This window comes from Cryptomeria japonica, chromosome 9 (assembly GCF_030272615.1).
Source record: "Cryptomeria japonica chromosome 9, Sugi_1.0, whole genome shotgun sequence".
Taxonomy (NCBI): domain Eukaryota; kingdom Viridiplantae; phylum Streptophyta; class Pinopsida; order Cupressales; family Cupressaceae; genus Cryptomeria; species Cryptomeria japonica.
The window spans coordinates 94,504,192-94,530,713 of NC_081413.1; the positions used below are offsets into that span (position 1 = coordinate 94,504,192).

General features: G+C 36.4%; 1 protein-coding gene across 1 annotated transcript in view; it reads right to left on the reverse strand.

Annotated features, from left to right (window-relative positions):
• Positions 1–2,472: 2,472 nt before the first annotated feature.
• Positions 2,473–26,522, reverse strand: part of LOC131077920 (ADP-ribosylation factor 1) — a 72,318-nt gene continuing 48,268 nt past the window's right edge. The window contains exons 7-8 of the mRNA XM_058015507.2: positions 3,029–3,159; positions 2,473–2,881 (exon numbers count right to left, since the gene is read on the reverse strand). Coding sequence (XP_057871490.1) covers positions 2,848–2,881; positions 3,029–3,159 — 165 coding nt within the window. The 3' untranslated portion in view covers positions 2,473–2,847. The remainder of the gene's footprint in view (positions 2,882–3,028; positions 3,160–26,522) is intronic.

Genomic DNA, 26,522 nt, shown 5'->3' on the forward strand with positions numbered 1-26,522 from the left:
TAATTTCCTAGTAGGTCTCCTCAAACTAACGTGTATATATAATCTATGATGAAAATTGTAGCAAGGCAGTGTAAGATTGTCAGTAAATGATAATTTTGAAAAACAAAATTGATAAATTGCAATATACTAGGACTCAATCAAAGGTGCAATGTTTTATCTAGATTTATATTAAGACTCCAAAATAACACTACATACAATATGTGATGAAAATTGTAGCAAAACAATTCTTTCACACTAATCAACAATTCTTTCACACTAATCAACAATTCTTTAAAGAACAAATTGATAAATCACAATCTACTAAGGCTCTAATTAAAGATAATTGATTTCTCTGAAACACAATCGTAGAGATTGGGGTTTTATGGAACCAAAGGAAATGCAAACAAAGATAACCATGCGTAAAAGTAAATCTTATTTTAAAATGATGAAAAAAATTAAATAAATAGTGAAATAAAATCATTACTAAAACTTCAGCGAGTCATACTCTCACAGTTTTAATAGGTATAATTGAAAATTACTAGATTTACTTGAAATGATTATTTGTATTTTTATTTTGTTGGACATTCATGGTATCCATGTAACTATTCGACGACAAAATCTATCAATGCACGGTTGTTCTATTTCAGTTATTACAATAGAGACCTAACAAAGTTTGCATTGTTTGGTTTGTCCCAGATCCTATGGTACTGGTTCTAATTGCCTGAAGGCTGATATGTTGTACAAGGGCCCAGACCCTTTTAAAACCCACTTTTATCAATATAAAAAACATGTGCATGGTTTGTTTAAGCTTAAAGGGGCTTTTACAAGAACTGTATTATGAGATCTTAAATATTGCTTTTACAAGAACTGTATTATGAGATCTTAAATATTGCTTTTACAAGAACTGTATTATGAGATCTTAAATATTGCAGCTGAGTCACGACTGGTACTTAACATTTTGATTCAGCACCCCTTTCAACTAAGTTTTATCATCTCGATACTCCTCTTATAACCCTATGTAGTAGAAACTTTCTCCCTCAACCGTAATATATGAAACAGAAATTTCCTATCTATTAACCATACGTAACAAATTCGTACCCATTAACCATAACATGTAGAAAATTTTCTATCCATTAATATTTAATTTTGACACTAAGTTGTTTAAAATAATCTGTAGGGACCTGGCTATCATTTAAAATTATGGCTCATCTCATCTGAATTTTTCTTTGCAACTCAATGCAACATGAGAGACAACTACAAAGAAAACATAACCAAAAACAATTAGCCATATCAGATTTACAGGTTCGCAAAAGATATTCACAACATTACGGATTTACAAAGAGCATACTATATAAGCTTGCATCATTTAGAAAAATATAAATTTTACTGGAATATACACAATCATCTGTCAAGAACTTAGAATGGTCGAATTGCATGTCAAATACATTATAATATAGGCACAAGGCACAAATCATTTACATGTAAATTTTATTGGTATTAGATGAATGATTTAGAATGATAAGCAACTGCATAAAGCATCCACAACTGAATCTTAAACGACAGAAAATTGTCACATATTCCGGTATATCCTACCTTTTAATTAAATTTTGCAGTGACTGCAATTTATAGAGTAGTTAAATTAATAGCTTATAGTAGTGATTGGCATTAAAAAGGTGACCTACCCTCAATTTGTTTTTCAGAAAAATGTTGTACTTTTCATGTCGTGCACCTGGATAGAACTGTGTTCAAAGTTCAAACCCCCCTTTTCTTTAGACTTACCTTCTAGACCTCTTGTCATATATATATGTATATGAAGGAAAGTTTAAAAATATGGCTCACATGACTAGAATCTATCTCCTTTCAAGCAGTGACATTAGACTAAATAATGGAAGATCAAGAGTAACCCCTTTGAATTCCATTTTAGATATCACATCCATACTAAGAGACAACAATGGAGTTCATGAATCAAAGCTTTTCCATTTTAGAAATCACATCCATTCTAAGAGCCAACAATGGAGTTCATGAGTCACAGCTTCAAGTTCCACATGAAATGTAAATTTAGGGATTTGAACTTAGGCGTCCACAATGAGAACCCAATGCTTTAACCAAAATTGAGCTCAACCCCTTTTGACTCGTTAAGGACATTTTGATCAACTAGATTGCCCTGACTCTTTAAACATCCCTCTACATTGAATGATACACATATCCCTGGAAAAGGGCCTAGAAGTAGACCCAAACTGTAAGAAGAAAGAGTTTTAAACTCAGGTAATCCAGATAATGACTTGAAATGTTAAAATGTGGAAATCTCAAAGCATTAATTATAGTAGTTTGTTCTTATAAGTCTAGGAAAGCAGTTTAAAGATGACAACCTGCAATTGATTTGTCACCAATCAGTATCTAACGTAAGTTCCATTAAAAATTAAATATTTCTCTTTGAACTTGTCTAAATCCGGACAATGTATTTCCCAACCTATAAAAAGAAAACATAGCTGATGCTACGAAAGACACTTAGCATTATTAAAACCATTTAAATTTTCTCCCAAATGTTGTACTACTAATATTACAGAAATTGCTCCTGATAGCTCAGAATGGAACACAAGAGTACAACATGATCCAATTGAACCAGATATCTGTGTGTTTATTGTGATATAAATTTCTCTTCAGCATCAGGGCACATTGTCAAAATCTTCAACAACAATGATATCATATAACTTCCCTTTGAAACGAAAAATTTTGAATTAAAACTAGAAACTCTCCACCTGGCCAATCCAGTTAATCACTAATGGTGCAACTGCATATAATGCTCATGTCTTGGGACACAAATTTGCACATAATCACTTCCACAATCCAGAAAATTGCTGTTACAAATTATCGGCCCCCTGATTTAAGTGTATCGCTTAACCTATACACAATCATGAAATCAGAACATACAGGGTATCTGGAGCCAACTATTTAATTACACCTAATCATTAATGTAAGCATAGTAACTCTAATTACCAAATTCAAATAATAAATGTGCCAATGTGAGCATAAAGGTGGAGACATTTACCAGTCCAATCCTTCAAATAAACCTTCACCCTTTAATGCAGAAGTCTTAAATATAGCCCACTGACGATTTTTTATTTTGTGCAATTCAAGAGACTCGGTAACTGCAGCTTCATCAAGGGCGCCTGGAAGATCCTGAGTAGAAGAAGGAAAAAGGGGAAACCTTTAAAAAGAAAAAAGAATCTCCATACTCAAGTATGAGAATGGATAGATGAATCTCTATGTTATGATTTTCACATTTGCCCATGGACAAAGGTAAGGTAATATCTTTAAAATAATCAAACAAAAGAATATTTAGTTCATGGTATGAGCTGCAAAACAACATGCCTCCATTGTTTATAAATCAACATTTGTTTCCCACTCATTTGAACGCTAAAAGTATGTTCTTTGCCATCATAGGGGCTTGTTCTTACTTCTTACGATGTGGCATTTCAAAGTAGACAAGGAAACAAAGTGATAATGGCTCAAAATGGTTATTCACAAAAAAAGTCAGTACAAAGAAAAGTCAGTGCAAATTATCAGTCACTGGACAACATTCCTCCATCATTTGAAATTCAACATTTACTTCCTACTCATTTGAATTCTAAAAGCATATTCTTTACAACAAACGAAACTAAAGCATTAGCTTGTCCTTATGAGGTTGCAACCCAAACTAGACAAATGGGCAAGGAATAATAGCTCAAAATATTGGCATGTAACATTGATAGATAATAGACAATGTTTATCCAAATCGAAACAAACCAATTTTGTTATCTCATATAATAGTATCTATCCTTTCTAAGCTCAAACCATTTCTAATTATTCTTTGCCAACTTGTCTTTATACAAGAGAAAGCAATGAAGATTTGTATTTACACAAATGGCAGGTCTCTACAAATTGAGGTAAGAAGATTTGAAAATCATTTGCAGGGTGCTACTGGCTGAACCAGCTCCATTCCTCTCTCATGCCCTTTATCTCTTTCCTCGAATGATAACTAAGAAACCTACAACTAAACTGTTCTTTGAAGCAAGCACAAGGACAGTAGGGGGTTCATGTCTCAGACATTCCTTCGTTGTATCAGCACCATCTTGAAAAAAGAAATTCCTCCAACACTACTAGAACCAAAACTCAAAACTAAGCTCTGATACCAAATAAAGAGAAATACAAAACAATATCCATCCTTAATCCTACGAGAAAAGATGTCATAAATAATCCAATCTATACAAATTCTAGTAGCATTCTGACATGTCAACACAAAAGAAAATGGAAGGAAGAAAAGAACAACCATACAAAAGAGAAACACTGATATACTCTAGAAGAACCCTTCCAGAAAAAGTTTACTTCCAAAGCACTGAAACCATTGTATACTTGGCAACTACATTAGAATATTAGTATAATACTGTACTAATATTGTATGTTTACACTCTTATGTAATAAGTTAGTTAGTAATCTTTAATAAAAAAATTGTAACAGCAATCCTTCGTAAGGATTATAAGTGCCTCCTATTTTTAGACCATAAATATTTTCAATTTATAGCATATGTTCAATAACAGAAACAGGTGCTCTCAACTTGACAAGAGATGCCAATTTCTCTCAATCTCATTTCTTCAGTTTTTACCAACATTGGTATCAAAACCAAATCGTGTTGAGGAAACCCTAGTTAGTCGGTTACAACATCAATCATATAGAGTTCAACAGGAATGTAAGGCGCAAAGCATGATTAGCACAATTAATTCAAGTGGTGGTTTGTCACGACTCACAACATTTGCAAGCACCAGTAAAATCATTAGGGCACAATTATCATTTGCTATCCAGCCAGGAAGATGTTTAAAGAAATTTCATTAAAGCTTTCAAAGGTCACAGTAAAAATATTAGTATGTCCCTTCCTTGAGCATGACCAATCTGTGGACAAGTAGCCTATTTTCTGAGTTTTACCATAGGCTAATTGGTAAGGGAGAACTCCAAAGTTCTTGGAAAGCACAGAATAAGTCTTGCAGAGTTGTTGGCAATGAGCTGAATTCAAAATCGGTATTGGTGAGCCTTATGATGCTTTCAGAATTGATTTCAACTTTTGGGAGCTTTCCAGACTTCTTGGAGAAGTTTGCTATTTTTAGAAAGTCACCCAGTTGACCAAATCATTGTCCCAAGACTTCAGGATCACTTTGTTATGGTTAGAAACTTAGAACTGCATAGTTGTGTTAATTTGATACTTTCTGCAACTTGGGTAAATTATTGAGTTATTAAACAATTATATTTAAATTGTCTAATAGTGAAAATTAAAAAAGACAACTTAGTGTAATTATTTATTAATAAAGTGTTAAGGTGTGCATCGATTGGGACACCTGGGCAAGGGGGTCTGTTTACAGCTTGGATTATAATTTATTTTCAAAAAGAAACTATTTGGAAGAAAAATGAATTATTATTTATTATTAAAGATATTTTTCCTCCAGAGAAGTTATAGAAAAAGAATGAGAGCTCATTTGAAAGGTTAGACATGAATTGATATTTGCTTATATGCTAAGAGAACCTGTGTTCTTCTTCAAATTTCTTAAGGACGAAAAACCTCTTGAAATTACCGGTTTCAGGGACAAAAACCCCTTGGCTAGTTTGGGTAGTTTCAAACAAAGGCCACAGCTACACTTGCAAGTGAAGGTATTTTCTGAGTTTTTTCCAAGATGAAGATTTCTGTTGTGTTTTGAGTTGCAAGGTTTTGATATTGTTTGCCTAATGTTTCAGAGGTTTTTGAATGGTTTTAAAGTGATTTTGGAGGTTCCTTTGGCTGGCCATACCATTTATTTGTCGCAGGCTGTACCACTTATTTTTTTAAGAAATTCCAATATCTTCATGTGATATTCAATTTTGGCAAGTGTAGTGATTGTTTTTCTGCAAACAGTACACTTTCTTCAAGGATTTTAATGCTGTTTCAGTCTGATCTTTACCATATCTGGGTTGTACCATATGCTAATGTGTGCCTTTGAATGAGGCATGATGGTTAGGGAGCAAAATGCAGCGCTTTGCTGCTGTTTTCTGATATTTTTGGTGGCGCCTAGGCTCCCCACATCTCTGTCACTCCTTTATGCAATAATGAAATCAATGTTGGACAAGTTTATGATGGTTTTAGGAGGTTGTACAGCCACTATACCTACACAAAGTCTTGTTACCAGACCTACACATGTCTGAATTTTAATTACCAGTTTGAGATATTCTTCTTCCAGTATGTTCCAGTGAAGTTTGGGTGTGTTTGGGTAATATTGTATTTACTCACCCCATTAAATAAGTGGAAAGTGCTAAATTTGCTTGCCCACTGAATAATTGAAAATTTGTAATTGCACTCTGCTGAGTAAGCAAGAAGTGCTTGTGCTCTATAATTGCACTCCATTAATAAGTGTGAAGCTTGTGTTCTTATTGTACCGTACACTCCACTAAATAATCATGAAGTGTAGCTTCTTTCCTTTCAAGTTGCATAGCACTCCACTAAAGAAGCGAGTTGGCCAGCTTGCTGCCTAGTGCATTTTCTTTCTAGTTGTTGCATTCTAGATACTATGTGGTCATATTCCCTGTATGCTCTCACCTTGCCCATCTAAGGAACTGGGTGATCAGAAAAAAACTTTGGATATTGCATTGTATTTAATTTCCAATTGAAAACAAATTCAAAACATTAGGGGTGATTAGTGCAGTAGTGGTCATATGGGAGAAAATTTCCAGCAAAATTGTGAGGAAATCACCCATTTCCATCTCAGTTTTTGTTCAATGGTACAGCCATGTAGGCAGAGAAAAATACAAAATTGTAGATCTGAATCTCAGGTAAAAAAGAGGCCTCTAGTTGCAAAAAATTTCCATTTAACAATCACAGCTAGGGCATTTTTACCCATTGCAAGGAAACATGAGTATCAATAACTCAAAGTATTTCTCTTCTAAATTTCCCTACAAAGTCTTCTGATTTAAAATCCTTAAAGTATGAAAATTAAAAAGGCTTTGAAAATTTTGCAAATTTTGGAATAATATGTGGAGTTTGCAATCAAAGATTTCTGGATTTGGAGTATTTTTCAGAAGTTTGCAGTAATTGCTCTATGAAATTTGTGAGGTTGGCATTCAAATTTTCTGGGACTACATATTTAAAAAATTTAGGATCAAGGTTAAGAATTTACAGGTTTGAAAACTTTTGGGATTTCATTTTTCTAATACTGAGAAAAGTTTATTTTCTAGGATCATTAGGTAAATGCCCTATATTTAAAATCTAACATTGCCGAAGGCACAGAAACTCATCAGAAATAAAATAATATCTGGATTCACAAGAAACTAGCTATTGTTGAGTATCAAGAATGTCACAAAATTCAACTAGGCACAATTTCTAAACCTATTAATCACCTAGGTCACTTTGACAAATGTCATAGGGAACCGAAGACCTATTGACTCTGAAGTTGTCAGTCTCAAATGATTTAACCTCTAAAGTCTAAAGTGCCACCTCGACGCATACCTTGTGGTATACCTTATCAAGTTTCCAAAAAAAGTAGGGTCGTGTATCTCGAAAACTTATTGTTTTCTATCAAATTGATTAAGGGATCTTTGTCTGAACATCTCTTAAGAATCAAAGATAAATAAAGATCAACCTGTTGCCATCAACAAATCAATCAACAAGGACAACATGGTTGCACTGGCCATTAACAATTTCTTACCTTCTTTTGAGACATTTGTAGTCTTTGAGTCTATAACTGAAACTCAAAACCTAACTTTTTATAGGGTCAGAACAAGAGCAAATGAGTGAAACTTATTCTAAGTGTTCAGAAAGTGCACTTCCTATAAAGCCTCAAGATATAAACCACAATTCTACTCCACTGCACAATCATGATGAAAGGTACAGTGCTTCTATTGCAAAAATGTAGGCATGTTAAAAATGATTGCAAGAAAAGTCAATATGATCTATACCCCAAACAACAGAATGAAGCTAACCTAGTAAATACTACTAAAGAAGGCCATGACGAGGAGTTTGTATTGATGACACTTCCAAACAATGCTAAAAGCGATTGCTATTTCTTTAATTCAAGTGCATCCAAACACTTAAACTATCAAAAGGACTATTATGTCAAGTTTACTACTGAGGATAGTCACAGAGTTTTGGTTTCACATGGTGATGGCAAGTCACGTGCAGTTCAAGGGATAATTGATGTTAGAATTAAACTTCATGACAGACTTTTAATCCTAAATTTTAGGTATGTTATAGATGTAAACAAAAAATTACTCTCTATTGGTCAAATTAGAGAAAATCCTAACATTTAAGTTAAATTTTGTGGAAAAGAGTTCATTATTTGTGATTTAAACTAGAATAAGGTCATTGCTCGAAGTGTTAGGCCAAGTGAGATGTACAAATTTGTTGATCATGTTTTGCATGCTACACCAACGAAACCATGGTCCAATCAAAAATCTAAGGAGGTCATGTATGCTAGTGTTGCGGCACCATTGATAGACGTACATTTCACTTCATGGGGTGTCCCTATGTGTCAACCTTTGTGTGGTTCTTCTCCAACTGTATATTGGGTGGTTGTTCTCCAACTGTGTATCAGCAATGTAGAATTGAAGGTGTCTCCATTCCTACTAAGATTCATCCCATATAGAGTTTGTCTCTATTCAGGACTTTGTCTACACAACATTCATGTCTTATGCATCAAAGGCTGCTGTGATATTTGAAGATGAACATAATGATGACTTCAACAAATTACATGTGACACCTCAAAAGACAAGCAAACCAATTGATAACTCCACAGCAAAGCATGTTCATTATATTATTTTTTATTATCTTCCTCATGCATAATATCATAAAATTTACACATACGGATAGTTCTCCCCGTTTGTACACATCTAGTAATTAATGACTAGACCTCCAAATCCTTATAGTTTAGTCATTGGAAGGGTATTAGAATATCAGTATAATATTAGAATGAAATGTACATTTACACATGTAAGTAATAAGTTAGTTGCTAGTGGTAGTTGGTAGTCTTCAATAAAATTATTGTAATAGCAATCCTCTATAAGGACTGTAATTGTTGTCTATTTTTAGCCTGTAACTACTTTTTATTTTTAGCATATGTGCAATAGATAATGCAATGTTCTCAATCTAAGAAACCACACCAATTTCTCTCAATCTCATTTCTTCAATTTTTAATAACAAACAAAACAAGCACAATAATATATCAGGCGTTGCGCCTTCACATGGAGATCAACACTCCCAATCCATGAAACAACATTAAGGCTATGGCCTTCTTCAGTAGCATTGAGCAACCGTTATTGCATGTCTCCTAGATGGATCCAAGAAAAAATAAGATCCACACATCCCACTCCATGCTTCTTAGGATCTCCTCAAGAAACATCTCAACCCTACAAGCACTTGCACCAAGCTTCACTCACAAAATGAATGTACAATTTATGTCTAATCTCCATACAATTTATAGACCAATAAGTAACAAGAAAGGAATTTTTTCTTGCAATCACTATCCAATCACCAAGCACCAATAATCGACACACCCAAGTACATTTGCAAGGTGGGCACCCAAGATGGCTTGCTACATGTGACCCAATCATTAAATGTACACATTCCTCCAATGCATCTAATAACCATGTGCTCACTAAACCATGACCCTCCAAATAGTAAATGCATTTTCCCCAATGTGCCATGGACACTAAATGCATTTGTAATGTTACACGACTACCGCAAAAAGCATTGAGTTTCGACAAAGTGGGGCACCCAATTTTGTGGACCACAATTTCACAAAATATCAAATATTTCTATGCAAGGTGTACAAAACCTTATCCCAGCATTCTTGCACTTGTTGTCTACATTGCAAGGGTTAAATATAGACAAAAAAAACTTGTTGCAAAGAGAAGTCATCCCTATAGCCCTCATGCAACATTTGAACCCCTTGTGCTTGTGGGCTGCATCAAAACAACTGCAACATCTAGAAACTACACATCCATGTACTTTGTCCACATGTGAAAATCAAGAATCTATGGAATCGCACTAAATTCTACTTCAACCTAATATTCAGTTCTCTACAAGACCCAAATCATTTTTGCATCTCTATTATTGTAACTCGGCCTTTTCCTTTGCATTAGTGAGAATTACCAGTTTTTCCCCCTTCTCGCCTTTGAATATGTTGTGCAAATATCTCTTGCCTTCTTTATATTTTCTATGTTGATATGCTGTGTTAATTATGTTTTTTAAGTGCTGATTATGATATTTCCTTTCCTTTCTGCATACTATCAGATCCTAACCTCCATATCTAACTCTAGAAACTAGTAAAATAAAGAACTGTGTAAGTTGTTCTAGTTGTTTCATTGATGCATTGTGCTCTCCTGGACAGGAAGAAACACATGCTAATCTTGGTGTATCACCTCCCTTTCATGTTCTACATTCCTTCTTACCCTTCCCTCCTGCAAGCTGGTAGAATAGGATTAGAGTAGGGTTTCCAAGTGTTCAGTTGGATCAGCACTTATGCATCTAGACTGGAAAGGAAGCCGGCCTTCTCTAGAAATTCAACCTCATTGGCAAAGGTCTCACACCTTAAAGTTGTTTCCTTTGTGTCATTGGAATGCTGGACCCAGTACAGCAAGGTGCAATTTCATGTGACAACAGTAACACCATCTCAAAGAGAGACAAAATGTAGACACCCAAATTTGACCACATCATTTGGTCAATTTATCTCTATTTCATTAATTATCCATCATTTATATTAATTGAATAATATTCCATTATTTAATTAATATTCCTTATTTTCCTCTAATTTTTCAAAGCCCTAAGGAACTTAATTTATTTAATTATCTACCATACTTATTCTATCTTATCACCTTCTACTACTAAATTAAATAAATATTGTTATTCATTTAACTAACCCTTTTTATCTTATTTTCCTCCAAAATGAATTAAATAGCGTCATTTAATCAACCAACTTTCTCCCTCCACACGTCTAGTCCTCCAACTCTCCCACTTTGTAATGTCCCCACTTTGAAATACAATTTAATTATAAATGATAATAATAAAATTAAAATTAAAATATAAAAGAATATAATTAAATATAATTAAATTTAATTAAGTTAATGAATGGTCAAAGGAATGAAACGAAAAGTTGTGACTCCCTCAAACATGAGATATAAAAAGGAGAAGAAAACCTAATTTGAGGGGGATAATTTGAGAATCAGAAGTGCAGATCTGATTTAAATAAGGAATGCAGATCTGATTATGAAAGGTTGTGTCCCGTTCCAAGGGCAGAAGTAATTAAGAGTTGCACTCTTTCAAAGGGTGCCAATGGTGAAAGGGTGTCTCTTGCCAAAGGGCATCCATAATGAAGAGGTGTGACCTCTCCCTCACATTGAGAGATACAAAGAAAAGGAACCACCAAAAGCATCCAGTGAAGAGACCATCGATCAGATCAGATCAGAACTATTATTTAGTTATAGGAATTGGCAGCTTCCTACAGATATAAAAGTAGAACAATTTCCCCAAGGTAGGGCATCAAAGAAGGAATTGAATCAGATCAGACACCTAAATGTAGAAGAAGGATTTTACAAATCAGAGCAGGCCTATTACATCCAACATATAACTATATTAATACAGCAGATTATAAGCATTCCTTTGAATATCATATCTACTCAAGGTATAATAAACAGACCCTAAAGCAGATCTAAGGAATATTTATGAGCAGATATGTGTGAAGACTATCAGCAGATTATTTCAGACTTCATGAGAAGTTAATTTCAGCCTTTATGAGCAGCAAGATATTGAACAGGGGCAGATCTGATATAATCAAATTCAGGCATGCAGATATTAGTATTACAACTGTGATTTGATGTGAAATAATAATTCTTGTCAATCTCAACTTGGATTTGTGATTTTAGGGCAAAAACTAGGGCATATAGAAAAAGGGAAATTACACACTTGTCCTAATCCCTCTTCTTAATCTAATCATAATCTACCCCCTAATCGTTTGCACACAGTCAATCCTTGATTAAGTGAGGTCAACCCATACCCATCACATCATACACATGGGACCTTGTATATGTGACATGGCCTTCGTACCTTGTCACATGGATCTTGTCCCCTCATGCACTTCAAAGGAATTTTTATTTCCTTTATTCCTCTCATTCCTTCTCCTTTGGAGTGTGAAGACAAACTTGCCTTTGTAACAAAATCTCCTCCCACACTCCAAAATACCAATCTATCTCTCAACTCACTTCATGGTGCCACTTGGCACCATCCCATGAGGTGAGAGATCCTATTCAATCTCCACTCTTGATTTCATGATCTAAGCCTAGCCATCCATCTCATCTCCCCTCAATCTATACATCCGATCCTTAACCATTTTTATCTCTCTCACTCATTTTATGTTGGAGCATCAGTATGCTGCTGAAATTTTTAGTGAGCACACATCCAAATCAACCATCATGGTCAAATCTACTTAATGGGAGATTTGACAGTTTAATTTCATCCACTTCTATGTTGTTCGAGTCTCTCATGCCCAATCTGAATGTTTGCTTGATTTTTGTGTTCGTTTGGTTTAAATATCTAGACCATTCGCATTTGACACAAATTTCACACACACAGTTGTAGCACATAGGCCACAAGGAAGGTGCGAGAAAAATACAAACGCAGTACATATAAGATTCCAAAACCATCAAGAGAAACTAAGTGCCTATAAATCAAGTGCAAGAAAAATAAATGTTGGAGTGGTAGTAGAGACTTCACTAAAGAAAACAGAAATCTTCAAGGACACAGCAAGCCTAAAAACAATCAAAAACAAATAACTGGATATGCAGCAGCAACTCGGAAACAACTCACTTTTCCACTCCAAAGTAAAGGATAAGGTTAGAACAAGAGCAGAAACAAAGTATAAGGTTGAAGGCAACCTAGGGAGACACACTAAAAGAGATGCTAAACTAAGCAACACTTAAAATGACAAGTAGCGGCAAACCAAGAATCACAGAGCATGTATTTGTATCATTTATATATTAAATCCCCTTCCATGAAAACCAAAGAAAGTGATATTTTATCCATGTGCTTTTGCGAGACTAAATGACTCTCAGTAAGGGGAGATATTATCAGAAGTTTATCCACATAATTATTCACCAAGACAAGGCATAATTCCACTCAGGTTTAAGCATGGTGTTGCAAGGTACAACCAAGACAGCGCTAGAACTAAGTGGTCTTCTTAGGAAGATAGAAGATATTACCTAATCTTTTCAATTTGTGTTGTGGAACCACAAGCCTCCTGAAATGGGGAGGTATGAACAGAAGTTTATTAACATAATTTTTTATTAAGTGATTATTCCACTAAGGTATGGCATACTACAACCAAGGAGTAGCTGCATCTTATAAAATTGCTCAATGCTGTTGAAACTTAATATTGATTTGGAGTGAGGCCAGGATCTTAATTTATTGTTTTTTGTGAATGTTTAGGGTATGGGTGGGATCCATAAAGCATTTGGGTTTAGGGTTAGGATTAATGGCCAAAATATTAAAAAAAATTGCTTGGTTTTCTTTTAAAAAAATCATTTTTTAGCTATTTGACGCAGGGGATGGTTGCAAGTTTCTAGTGCATTGGAGGGATGCTGACAAGTCCCCTGAGGATCCCTGAGACATCCTCACATTTCCTGAAGTCTCTAAATCAGGGGAACACCCCAGAAATGTCCCCTATCTACAATGTCATTCCCCTGAACGCAATTGCAGCCACAACAGCAATCATGACAGTACTTCATGTTTAAGACCAACAACTATAAATAAAGGTGGCCGACTTTCTCAAGATTACACAGCAATTTAATGAACAGGGAAGTGATTATATCGACAAGACAACGCTCCCATAAAGTGACTTATGTTAAAACTAAAAACAACGATTAAACCTTGAGGAGACGCAACTTTGTAATAGTATGTTAAGATATGTTAACATTGCATAAGTTAAAGGGTGTGACCTGTCTTTGGGTTATGATCATTAATGAAAAGAGACGACTCTAAAGAAATCATCCCTTTGGAGAAATATAAGATTATTATGGAGAGTTGAATGAGAGGGTATTAAAGAGATCAGAATCGGATATTAATAATAAATTCAGGCATACAACAGTTGATATTTGGTATGGGTTTTCTTGTGATATACATAGCATAGTGGATCTTGATTATGATTGTTCACTTCTAAATAATGCAAATACAATCTAGGAATCTGATATTAATAAATGATTTACTGCCAAACCTTGGACTGACTTACTGCCAAGTTGGGGATAGGAAGGGGCAAGCTGAGGCGAGACTAGTCCTCTAGGGATGTACGCAGTCGCAAGCCACGTGCATCGGGGAACCCGAGCCTCAGAACCAAAGACCAATGCGGAGCAAGCCCACGGCCCAGGCCAACTCCACTACTCGTGCGGGCTATATATATACCATCATGTGAAATTATTTATATGTTTGTTTAAATGATACAATCAACCATGACAGGGGTAGTAAGGGATTACAAGGAGGGGGAAAAACGGTGAGGTCCTCTCCTAAGTATGCCACCTCACATGGTGGTGACCGAATGGTCCCATGAGGCCAAGGGGGCACAAGGAGTGTTACCCTTGGGCTTAGGAGGGAAGGATTCTTAGAACACCCTACTGTAGTCGTCCCGACTTCCCTATCATGATTGACCATGGGACTAAGGAATTCAGATCATAGGGCAGAAGATAAAAGAAGGATGATGCGGGGATCAGCTATGGGAATCCTCAATAGGTACACCACCTCATTGTGGTGACCGAATGGTCCCATGAGGCCAAGAGGGATTGAATATCTGCTCTTGAGCCTATGGTATAGGAACATTCAAGCACCCTAACATACCCTTTATCTTAGCCTCCCTATGTTTGAGATCCATCATTAAGTTATGTTTGACCGAATGTTCCCATGAGGCCAAGAGGGATTGAATATCCACTCTTTAGCCTATGATAGAGGAACAATCAGGCACCCTAACATACCCTTTATCTTAGCCTCCCTATGGTTGAGATCCATCATTAAGTTATGTCTATCTTATAATCAAGTTAATGTTCCTAAACCCTAGGAACAAGATCTATGTTTGCTTACTATTTCTAACAAGGATTTGTTAAATTATGTTTTCAATGATTATCTAATATGTTTGCAGGGCCTCAATTTGGGTGATCTAGGTTGGTACGTAACCCTATTCCATTCCTACTTCCTTGGAAATTTGATTTTAGGGCAAAACTAGGATTTAATAAAAAGGGACATTACATACAAGCAGTGGTGGTGGCACAGCAGGGGGACGTTTCCCACAGTCCCTGTATCCTGGACATGCCCCTGTCCCAAAAATGGCAAGAATTTGGTGGGGAAAGGGGGTAGACACATCCCAGTGGAACACTGCTTGCAACAGAAATTTCCATTATCAATGATCCATTTTTATCCATATCAATTATTTGTTCACCCTATGTGTTATGTACCTCAGCATATGAAATTAATAAATTATGAAGTGATGGAGACGCCAACATGTGGCTAACATCCTCTTAGTTATGTTGGATCATATGGATAACGTGTGTAATCGATTATATAGGGTAATGAGTTGTCCAATGTTGACATTAGAGGTTTACCACTCCATTATTATTAGCGAGGGGTATATTTATAGGAAATGAATGTCATTAGAATAGGAGGAAAGCATATTTGGTTGGAATCTAAAGTTGGGGATATAGCTTGGAGTGGCTTCTTCCCTAAGGAGTATTGTATGGCGTTGCCAGTACATGAGGATTTATTCATTTTGTTGGGTAAGTTGTATTAGAATATTTAATTATATTTTAGTCACCTATATTTAGTTCCTTGTTTAATGGTCATTTAGCTTTTTAGTTAATTAGCTTTTAAGCTTTATTTAGCGTTTAGCTTTTTCTTTTTAGTTAATTAGCTTTTAAGCTTTATTTAACGTTTAGCTTTTTAGTAGTTCACTTTAAACGACTTGTTCTTAATTTAGAACGTGTTGCGACCTTTTCACACATCGCCCCATTGCAAATGGAGACCCCCTACTTTTTAGGCCCTCCTAGTTGTTCGGTTTTGTTTTTTGGGGTCTTTTGGTGGCAGTCCCATCAGTGTCTCTGCTTTGCAAGTGTTCGGGGGTCAAATCGAATAAGTTTGTTTTTCGTTTGGGTGAATTTGATGAAGTCCGGGGCATGTTTTGTCGAATTTAGGGTTTCTAACCTTAGTCCTAGATTTTAGGGGTTTTTGTTAAGGTTTTGGAAAAACTGAATATATAATTGGAATCAAGACCCTTCAAGGAACCTCCTAGTAAAATTTGAGCCAAAACGGAGCAACTTTCTTTTTTAGAAAATTCATATTTTTAGGGATTAACTGAGTCCCAAAATGTCGTCATTTTGCCAAAAATCAAACTTACTATTTTTAGTAATTTCTATTTTTAGTAAGTGCTTTCTTGACCTGTTTTGTCCAAACCCTAACATTTTGAAACACTTACTATTTGGGAAAATCTAATTTGGCAGGTTCATCCTTGAAGACCCTCAAGACTGAACGTTCTTGAAGATCATTTCTGAATCCGGAAGAGTTGGAAGGCAGACAAGTTGGAACTCCTATTCCAGAAGTGGAAAGCATGCAAAATCATCTAAGTCTGGAAATTCACATCAATCCACAAATGTCATCCTGATCAGGAAATGGCCTGAAATTTGACTAAGTCTGAAGATTTAAGAGATCTTCTAAAACCTAGAATTTGCATTATAATTCCTAGAGATCTGAAACCACTCTCAAACATCCTGCCAATATATATGAAATATAACTTAAAGTATAAGCTTAAATGTTATATTTGATATATATATTCTGATAACGAAAGATTCCTCCATGGTCAAAATTCCTTCCTCCTAGCAAAAATCCACCCAAAACATTTGCATGGCGCCAAAGTAAGGTCAAAGTGGAAAATGGAAAATATTGTGAATTCCATGACAAGGTCAAAAATCCGCCCAAGAAGGTCATAGGGTGCCAGAATGAGGTGACCTTGGAATTCATTGAAATGCATTGGATCCTTGGCAAGCACAAAATTCGGCCCTACTCCTTAGGAGGGCGCCAAATAGAGCGAGTCACGGAAGAATGGAAAAGGTTCAAAATTCCTCCTTCAATGAAGAATTGCGCCTATGAGTGTGAGTAATGGAGGTTGCCAAATAGAGGGAGTCAGGGAGGGTGAAGAGATTTGATGAATTCCTCCTCTGAGTCAAAATTCCATCCATTCTAGAGGCAAGATTCCAAGAATCAAAGGCCAAGGATGAAATGATGAATTCCTTCACAAAGTGAATTCCACGCCTAAGTTGGAAAATTAAACAATTTGTCTAAGGCATGAAAATCCAAGGGTCAAGGAGGAATGAAAAGCAGAAATCCCCTTGGGAAATTTTTTTTGAAAAATCTATTTTTAGACACCAAATCTTATTAGAATCTGGAAATTTTTGCAGATTTGGAATCGTGAGAGATTTCTCTCTCTATTGGACTCGGGTCCTAAATTTTTGGGAAATCACTAAAAAAATAGGTGTGAAAAAATTGGTCAAAAGCTCCCTGCGGGCATGATGAATTCAAAGAACACAAAAAATTCCTTCCTCAAGGAACAAATTTCCAAAATTTCTTCTCTAGTTCCAAAATGTGCCCAAGGTTGGAAGCAAGACGTAAAAAAATCAAGGTTCAGGAAGAAAAGTTCAAAATTCAAAAAATTCCTTCCTCAGGGAAGAATTGCGCCCAAGAAGAAGAATTTCCAGGAAAGGTGAAAATTTGGCTAAGTAATGGAAATTCCTTCCTTCAAGACAAAATTCCAGGAAAGTGGAAAAATTGACTAAGTGATGGAAATTCCTTCCTTCATGACAGAATTCCAAGAAATGTGAAAATTTGGCTAAGTGTTGGAAATTTCTTCCTTCAAAACAAAATTCCAGGAAAGGTGAAAAATTGACCAAGTGTTGGAAATTCCTTCCCTCATGACAGAATTCTTGGAAAAGGTGAAAATTTGGCTAAGTAATGGAAATTCCTTCCTTCACGACAAAATTCCAGGAAAAGGTGAAAATTTGGCGCTGTGTTGGAAATTCCTTCCTTCAGCATAGAATTCCAGGAAAGTGGAAAAATTGACTAAGCGTTGGAAATTCCTTCCTTCATGACAAAATTCTTGGAAAAGGTGGAAATTTGGTAAGTGTTGGAAATTCCTTCCTTCGGGACAGAATTCCAAGCAAGGAAGAAATCACACCCAAGAATGAATTGAAGATAAAATTTCTTGGCAAGGAAGGAATCGGGGATGAACTAAACAAGAAATTTCCCTCGAGAAAAATTTTGAAAAACCCATTCTCGGGCATCAAATCACATCCAAAATTCAAAATTTTTACAGATTTGGATTCGTAGAATTCTCTCCCTCCTGGACTTGAAACCCTAATTTGTGGAAAATTCTTATAAAATAGGAGATGGTGAAAATTGATGGAAAACCTTCTCCAAGCAAGGAAAGTTGAAGAGACTTCAAGAAAATTCTTCCTGAATCAAATTTTCTCTCCAGCAATTCTAGATGTGCAGGAGCGGATATACGACGACGAGGTCCACTTGCATGGCGAGGATCGATTGAACGCATGGCAGTATGGTGGCGCATTCATTGTCAGAATATTTGACCAAATAGCGACCCGATCATTGCATGTTGAATTTATGGCAGATTCTTTTTGCATGCAACCGCCGCATGTGGAAATGATGGAGCATTTATGACATAATGGGGTGATTTTTGCATGGATGAATATTCGACGCATGTTGGGCGAATTTGAAAGAGGTGGTGCATTTAATGCACAATGGATGTTATTTTGGCTATTTGGAATTAATTGTATATGGGCTTAATGGGTGTTAAATGCTGATTCCCAGCTTGTTGCATCTTGAGCGAAGAATCTTTTAGGGAAAGCCCTAATTAAGGTTTGCATGTTATCATGGCTTGAGGCCTATATAAAGGGGTGACCCCCCTCATTTGTAACAGGAGGGAGACTTTGTATGAAATTGTTGCGACAAGTTTTTGAGAAAATAATAGTGAAACATTGTTCTCTGATGGTGTCCACTTAAGTTATTTTTTCAAAACTTGCATGGTTTCACCTTCCTCACTTAGAGTAGAATTTTATTTTCTCAGTTGTTAGATAAAATGCTTTGATTTCAATGGAGAATGTAATGGTGTTTGATGAATTTCCATGTTTCATACTTTTTGCATCTTGTTGATTGTAAGTTGTAGTGTAAAGTTAGCCTGAGCCACCAAATTTGTGCTAAGTTCGATTGTGAATAGTCGTTTGGATTGCATTGTGTTGGGTATTCAAATGCACCTTCTCAATATGAAAATCCTTCATCATCCTCAGAAGATTGCACCGGTTCTTGCAGAGTTGTAGTTAAACTTGGCGAAGCAGAGCTTGGTTTATTTGGAATTTGTCCACCAGAGCACTATTCATTGTTATCATTGCCCTTAGGAATAGATTTAGATCCTTCTAAACCCTTTCCCTTTTATTTTCAGTTCATTTTATTAGTTCGTTCAAAGCAGCAACATCGCAGAATTGCCATATCCGATGGAGTTCCAGACACAACAAAGAAGTGAAAGAATGATGCAAACATAAGGCCCCTTAGATTACCAGCAATCACAACAGCCAACTGAGTCACGTCCGTAGCATAAAGGAACCTTGGAGTCGATTGTTTGAACTTCTTGCAATCTTAGCATGCAATCGCACTTTAATCAAAAGAGAGTAAAGTGACCATTAGGCAACTTTATTCTATGTTTGACGTAGTCATAGAAAACACGTCAATAGAACATAGTCCTGTAATCTCTATATATACGCTTGTATATTGTTGAATAGATTATCCGATTATTTGAGCAATAATTTTTCATGGTATCAGAGTGGGTGACGAACTTGAAGAAATTTTCCGTGCCCTTCTACCTGGAAACAATTTTCTAGAAAAAATTTTAAGAGATTTTTTTAATGAAAAAAATCTAGTTGCTGATTCAATTTCACGAGCTAGGGTTTTATAATTTTTTTTCAAAAACGAATTGTTATTGCAGATTTTCATGCAGGTTTTTGAAGGATTTTTGGGCGGAATTGTTTTTTGTTGGGTCGTGGGGGTTTCTGATTCGCGTCTTTAGGGTGGATTTTTTTTGCACTTGTTTTCACTACCGTAGTTTTCGTGGGTTTCTGGCTAGGGTTTTCTCATATTTCTTCTGAAATTTTATGTGGCATCAGAAATCTTTATTTCGCAATTTTTTGGAAGGATTTTTTCCCGAGCACTCTTCTACCCGTGAATTTCTGGAGTTTTTTTTTTGCACGTGCGATATGCAAAACCTGTGATTGTGCAATTTTCGTGATTTCTTGTCTTCATACTGCGCAATGGCGGAGGGTTTGACTCCCACGGTTTTTTAACCTCTGATTCTGTGTGTTTTTCGACGGATTTATCTGTTATTCCGGGCATGATTCACGTTTTTCAATGAATCTGGGCACCATTTTCGATGACTTTGATAGGCCACGGTTTTCAACGCGATTTTGGGTACGATTTTTGTTGGCAACGTGATTTTCGCAACAACTGCTACGCGATTTTTTGGGCAGACATCGAGTTTCTTTTTTCCACGTTTGGACGCAGTGTTTCAATCTCATGTTCAGCAAGAAGGGTTTTTTTGGACGCTACCGGCAGATACGCCTAGTGTTTTCTTCCCGCTGGGGACCAGTTTAGTTTTAAATCTGATTTTTTTTCTGGGCGCTTCTAGAGTTTTTTTTCAGATTTTTTTTCTGATTTTTCTTTTCAGAAAATTCACAGTTTTCTCTGCAGTTTTTTTACTTGAAATCTAGTGCCTTGAATTCTGTGCCAAGGAGTTCAGCGTCCAAATTCTTTGTACCAGCTTCTACTGAAGGTTTATTTTGACTGTTTTTTAACAGAAAAATCAATTTTTTTTTTAATTTGGAATTTGACCTTGTTTTTGTTCATAAGAAAATAGGAGGTATGGCATCATTGATGAATGTCATGTTAGAGAGTAGTCAAAATTTTAACGGCCAAAACTATAATATCTAGAAGCAAAGGATGCTCTCTATTTTTGAATACCGTCGCCTTGATCAGATTGTTTTGGGCAAGGAATCTCATCCTACAACAGCAGGTGATGATCAAGACAAACATGATGTGAAGAATCGAGAGGTTGTCATGCTTATCAAACTCTCAGTCACAGATGATCAACTCCCTCAGGTGTATGAGAACTCTTGAAGGATTTACATGAGACATCCGACAAGAGCCACTCTTTCTTTCTGAAGAATATGTTGTTTTCTCTCATGATGGATGAGAATATTTCTATCCAGGCACATCTTACAAAGATCAAGGAGATCCGTGACCAATTGGAAGCTATTGGTCATACCATGGTCAAAGAGGATATGGTAGTGATCAAGTTAAAAAGCCTTCCCAGATTCTACGAGCATTTCATTGACACGCTCAATATCTCATCTACCAATGTTGATCTAAAGTTTCCTGATCTTTGCACCAAGCTTCTACAACAAGATAGATGGAAGCAGCAGTTTGGTAGTAACAGTGTCAATGCGGAACAAGCATTTACTGCCAGGGACAAGGGCAAAGGTGAGTACACTCAGCAGAAAGGGCAGCGCAACTCTGAGGAGGGGTTCACGCAGCGATTCACAAGTCACTATTGTGGTAGATCTGGGCATATCCAGAAGTTCTGAAGAGGAGGAGTCAGCCTTCTATGCTTTTTGATTTTGTCATTGGATGGGTTTTCTGATTATTCTCCACAAAAAATCATGGGAGGGTTTTGCTTGATTTTTTCCTCAAAAATCAGGGAGTGTTGTTTTACCACGTGATGTCTACTATTTCACCACGTGAGGTTTGTTGTTTTACCACATGATGTCTGGTGTTTTGCCATGTGATGTCTAATTTTATACCATGTGATGTTTGGTGTCTTTCCGCATGATGACTATTGTTTTACCGCGTGATGTTTGGCGTTTTACCGTGTGACGCTTCAGGTTTTTTACCATTTTTTTCCACAAAAAATGATGATTTGTATCTTCAGTTTTAGAGGGTTTGCTGATTTTTCCTCAAAATCATGGTTTCAAGTTTCAGTTTGGTTACCCAACATCAGGTTGGATGGATTCTTGTATTCTTGGTCATTAACATTGTTTAGATCCAAGTAGGGTCTCCACCGCAGCAGAGTGTTCTTTTCGTTTGTGATCAAAAGACCCGCAGTGTCTTCTATAGGGTAGTTAGTAGATAGAATGACCATTAAGGGAGGGTATTAGAATATTTAATTATATTTTAGTCACCTATATTTAGTTCCTTGTTTAATGGTCATTTAGCTTATTTATTAATTAGCTTTTAAGCTTTATTTAGCGTTTAACTTTTTTCTTTTTAGTTAATTAGCTTTTAAGCTTTATTTAGCGTTTAACTTTTTTCTTTTTAGTTAATTAGCTTTTAAGCTTTATTTAGCGTTTCTCTTTTTAGTAGTTCACTTTAAACGACTTGTTCTTAATTTAGAACGTCGTCTTGTAATCTCTATATATACGCTTGTATATTGTTGAATAGATTATCCGATTATTTGAGCAATAATTTTTTATGTTGGATATGTTAATTTTAGTACTTTCAGATTAGAGGAAACTCAAAAAATTAGAATTTGTTTTTAACTAGGTTAACTAGATTTAGTGATTAAAAGATTTAAGCATAGTAAGAACCGAATGCAAAAGAGACAAGACAAAAATTACCTTGGGAAAACCTCCTAGGAGGAAAACCCCAGCCAGAAAAGATCCTCAGATCTGATTATGGTTTTAGATTCAATTGACAATTACACACTTATCTGGAGTATAGAAGTTGCAGTCACAAGGAAGATGGTATAGAAGACTACACAGCTAGTTTGTTGACTATGATTATAATTTACAGTCCTTTACTTGAGTCTTCAATGGAGATCCCTATCTATGATGATAACTTGTGATCACCAATTAGATCTACTGCACATACACGGAGTTCGCTGTGATCATCAATTGGATCTGCTACACATACATGAAGTTCGCTGTGATCTGCACCTACATGAAGTTCGCTGTAATCTGCACCTACATGAAGTTCGTTGTAACCTAATTGATAATCTGCTACCTGTGAATGAGGCTCGCTGTGATCTACTGCTTGTAAAGAAGTTCGCTACACAAGAAGGATATATTTCGCATTTACTTGATGACTGCCTTGAATGCTATTGTGATAGGTATGTGTCTTATTTATAGGAGAGCAAACACTCCTAATCAAGTCGGCTTAATCCTTTTAATTTCTTTAATTCATTTAATTTCTTTTGTGTGAAGAAGATAGGGTCGGCCCTATCAAGGTGTAGCGTGGGGATCTTTTGGAGAGCCGAAAGGTATAGGGCTTGGCCCTATATAATGGAGAAGGAGCTAGCCCCCCCTTAGGCGGATTCCAATGTTGCCCAAGGCAATTGGAATCCGCCAGGCCCTAATTATAAACAACACTCCCTCTTAATTAGGGCAAAGAATCGTAACCATAATCTTCCATCTCGCACACAAGCAAAGTATGGAACTACATAATCATAATCTTCCAGCTTGCACACATGCATAGACTGGATCCACCTTGCATTGCCCACAAAGGGTGGAGAGGATCTTTTCTACCATCTTGCATTGCCCACAGAGGATGGTCAACAATTACACTAATACTATAGTACATTGCCCGCAGAGGATGGTTTAACAATTACACTTCTCCCTGAGAAGTTTTTACAATACCATCTTACATTGCCTGTAGAGGATGGTTACAAATTACACTTCTCCCTGAGAAGTTTACAATACCACCTTACATTGCCCGCAGAGGGTGGTTAACATTTACAATACCATCTTACATTGCCCGCAGAGGATGGTTAATAATTACACTTCTCCCTAAGAAGTTTACAATACCACCTTACATTGCCCGCAGAGGATGGTTAATAATTACACTTCTCCCTGAGAAGTTTACAATACCACCTTACATTGCCCGCAGAGGGTGGTTTGATACAACACAACGTATCACTGAGATTGGGAGTCCCTCTCAATTAGGGTTTCATTTTCCATAATACCAAGTCTGTCCCTGAAGTACGCAAACTTCACTTTGGATAGAGGCTTGGTAAGAATATCTGCAACCTGCTCATCAGTGCTGACATACTTCAGTTGAATAGCTCCTCTTTGCACCATGTCCCGAATGAAATGATAGTGGGTTTCCACATGTTTTGACCTATCATGAAACACTGGATTGATGGACATCTTAATACAACTTTGGTTATCACAGTGAATAACTGTAGGATCCCAAGCCTGACCAAACAGCCCTGCAAGAAGCTTACGAAGCCACACTACTTCTCTAGAAGCTACACTTGCTGCAATATACTCAACTTCAGCAGTACTCAATGCTACTGAGGATTGTTTTCTGCAAGCCCAAGAGATCACTGCAGATCCCAAGCTAAAACAAATGTCGGAGGTGCTTTTCCTGTCTTTGACGCTTCCAGCCCAGTCTGCATCTGAATAACCTTCCAAGGTTATTGGAGTGTTAAGTGGATACTTCAGCCCAAAACCAACTGTGCCTTGCAAACATCTTAGGATGTGCTTGGCCGCAACAAGATGAACATGTTTGGGTATGCTCATAAACTGACTAAGAGCATTCACAGCAAAACATATGTCTGGTCTAGTGTCAACAAGATACATTAGTGAACCAATCAACTATCGGTACTCTGATGGATCTGCAAAACCAGAGTTAGTTGCAGAAACACTTAACTTCTTTAAGTTAGATTCCATAGGAGTAGACATGGGTTTACAGTCCATCATTCTAAATCTTTTCAAAATGTCAATAGCATACTTTCCTTGACTTAGAAAAATTTTGTTAGATCTTTGCCATACTTCTAGGCCTAGAAAATAATGCATTAGACCTAAGTCTTTCATTTCAAATTCTGAAGCTAGTTCTTTCTTGCATCTAACAATAAGTTCATCTTTACCAGTAAGCAATAGGTCATCCACATATAGAACTAGAATTAGCATTTCATCATTGGCTACCATAAAGTATATGTTAGAGTCAGCATCATTTTTACAAAAACCTAGACTTAGCAAGTATTTATCAATTCTTTCATACCAGGCACGAGGAGCTTGTTTAAGGCCATATAGAGTTTTCTTTAACCTACACACATGGGTTAATCTATCCTGAATCTCATAACCCTCTGGTTGCTCAATATAGACCTCTTCCTCAATAACACCATTGAGGAAGGCAGTCTTAACATCCATCTGATGTAGTTTCCAACCCCTAGCAATAGCAATAGCTATTATCGTTCTAATAGAAGTATATCTAGCAACAGGAGCAAATGTTTCTTCATAGTCTATGCCTTCCTTTTGAGAAAAACCACGAGCTACAAATCTAGCCTTATATTTTTCAATACTACCATCAGCATTATGTTTAATTTTAAATAACCATTTAGAGGAAACAACAGATTTACCTTTGGGTCTGGGCACAATATCCCACACATCATTCTTGATGATTGATTGATACTCTTCATCCATAGCAAGCTTCCAAGCATGATGAGTCAAGGCTTCTTCAACATTGCAAGGTTCAATTTCGATGAGATTGCACATCAATGTAACGTAGTTGGAGAAAACTTGAGGTCTCTTAGTTTCACGGAAGGTGCCACTAGGAGCTGCAAATCTTTCAGCTTCTTGAATGGTGTTTCTTACCCAAAGAGGCCTCTTTTTGGTAACGATAATGTCGCTAGGAATATCAGTGGGATTCATGGGCTCTGGTGGATCATGAAGGTCATCTTGAGGAGGAGGATCAACAGGCTCCCTCTGAATCTCAGGGTTAGTTTCAACATTCATATCTTGATTGTCATTAGTTTCATTGATAACACAAGAACCTTTTGATTTCTTAAAAGCAATATCTTCTTCAAATGTAACATCCCTACTTACCTCAACATACCTTTGACCTGGAATGTATATCCTCAATGCCTTGGAGGATTCACTGTAACCGACTAGCGTGCCTTTCTTTCCAAAGAGTTCCAACTTGGTTCACTTTTCTTTGGGCACATGAACATAAACAGGACTTCCGAAAATTCTGAGGTGACTGATGTCTGGTTTGGATCCTGTGAAGGCTTCTTCAGGGGTCATGTTCTTTAGAACATGGTGAGGGCATCTATTCTGGATATATACTGTTGTTTTGGAGGCCTCTGCCCATAGGGAGGTCTGCAAGTCTTGATTGTGAATCATAGCCTTTGCAGCCTCCACAATAGTCCTATTCTTTCTTTCAGCAACACCATTTTGTTGAAGATTGTATGGAACACAAAGCTCCCTCTTATTTCCTGACTCAACACAAAAATCATAAAAGCTACCGGAGATGTACTCACCTCCATTGTCAGATCTTAAACATTTAATTCTTTTACAAGAGGAGTTTTCAATTAATGCTTTAAACTCTTTGAATTTACTTAAGACTTCATCACATTCTTTAGATTTCAAGAAGTAGATCCAAGTTTTCCTAGAAAAATCATCTATGAAGATTACATAATAAA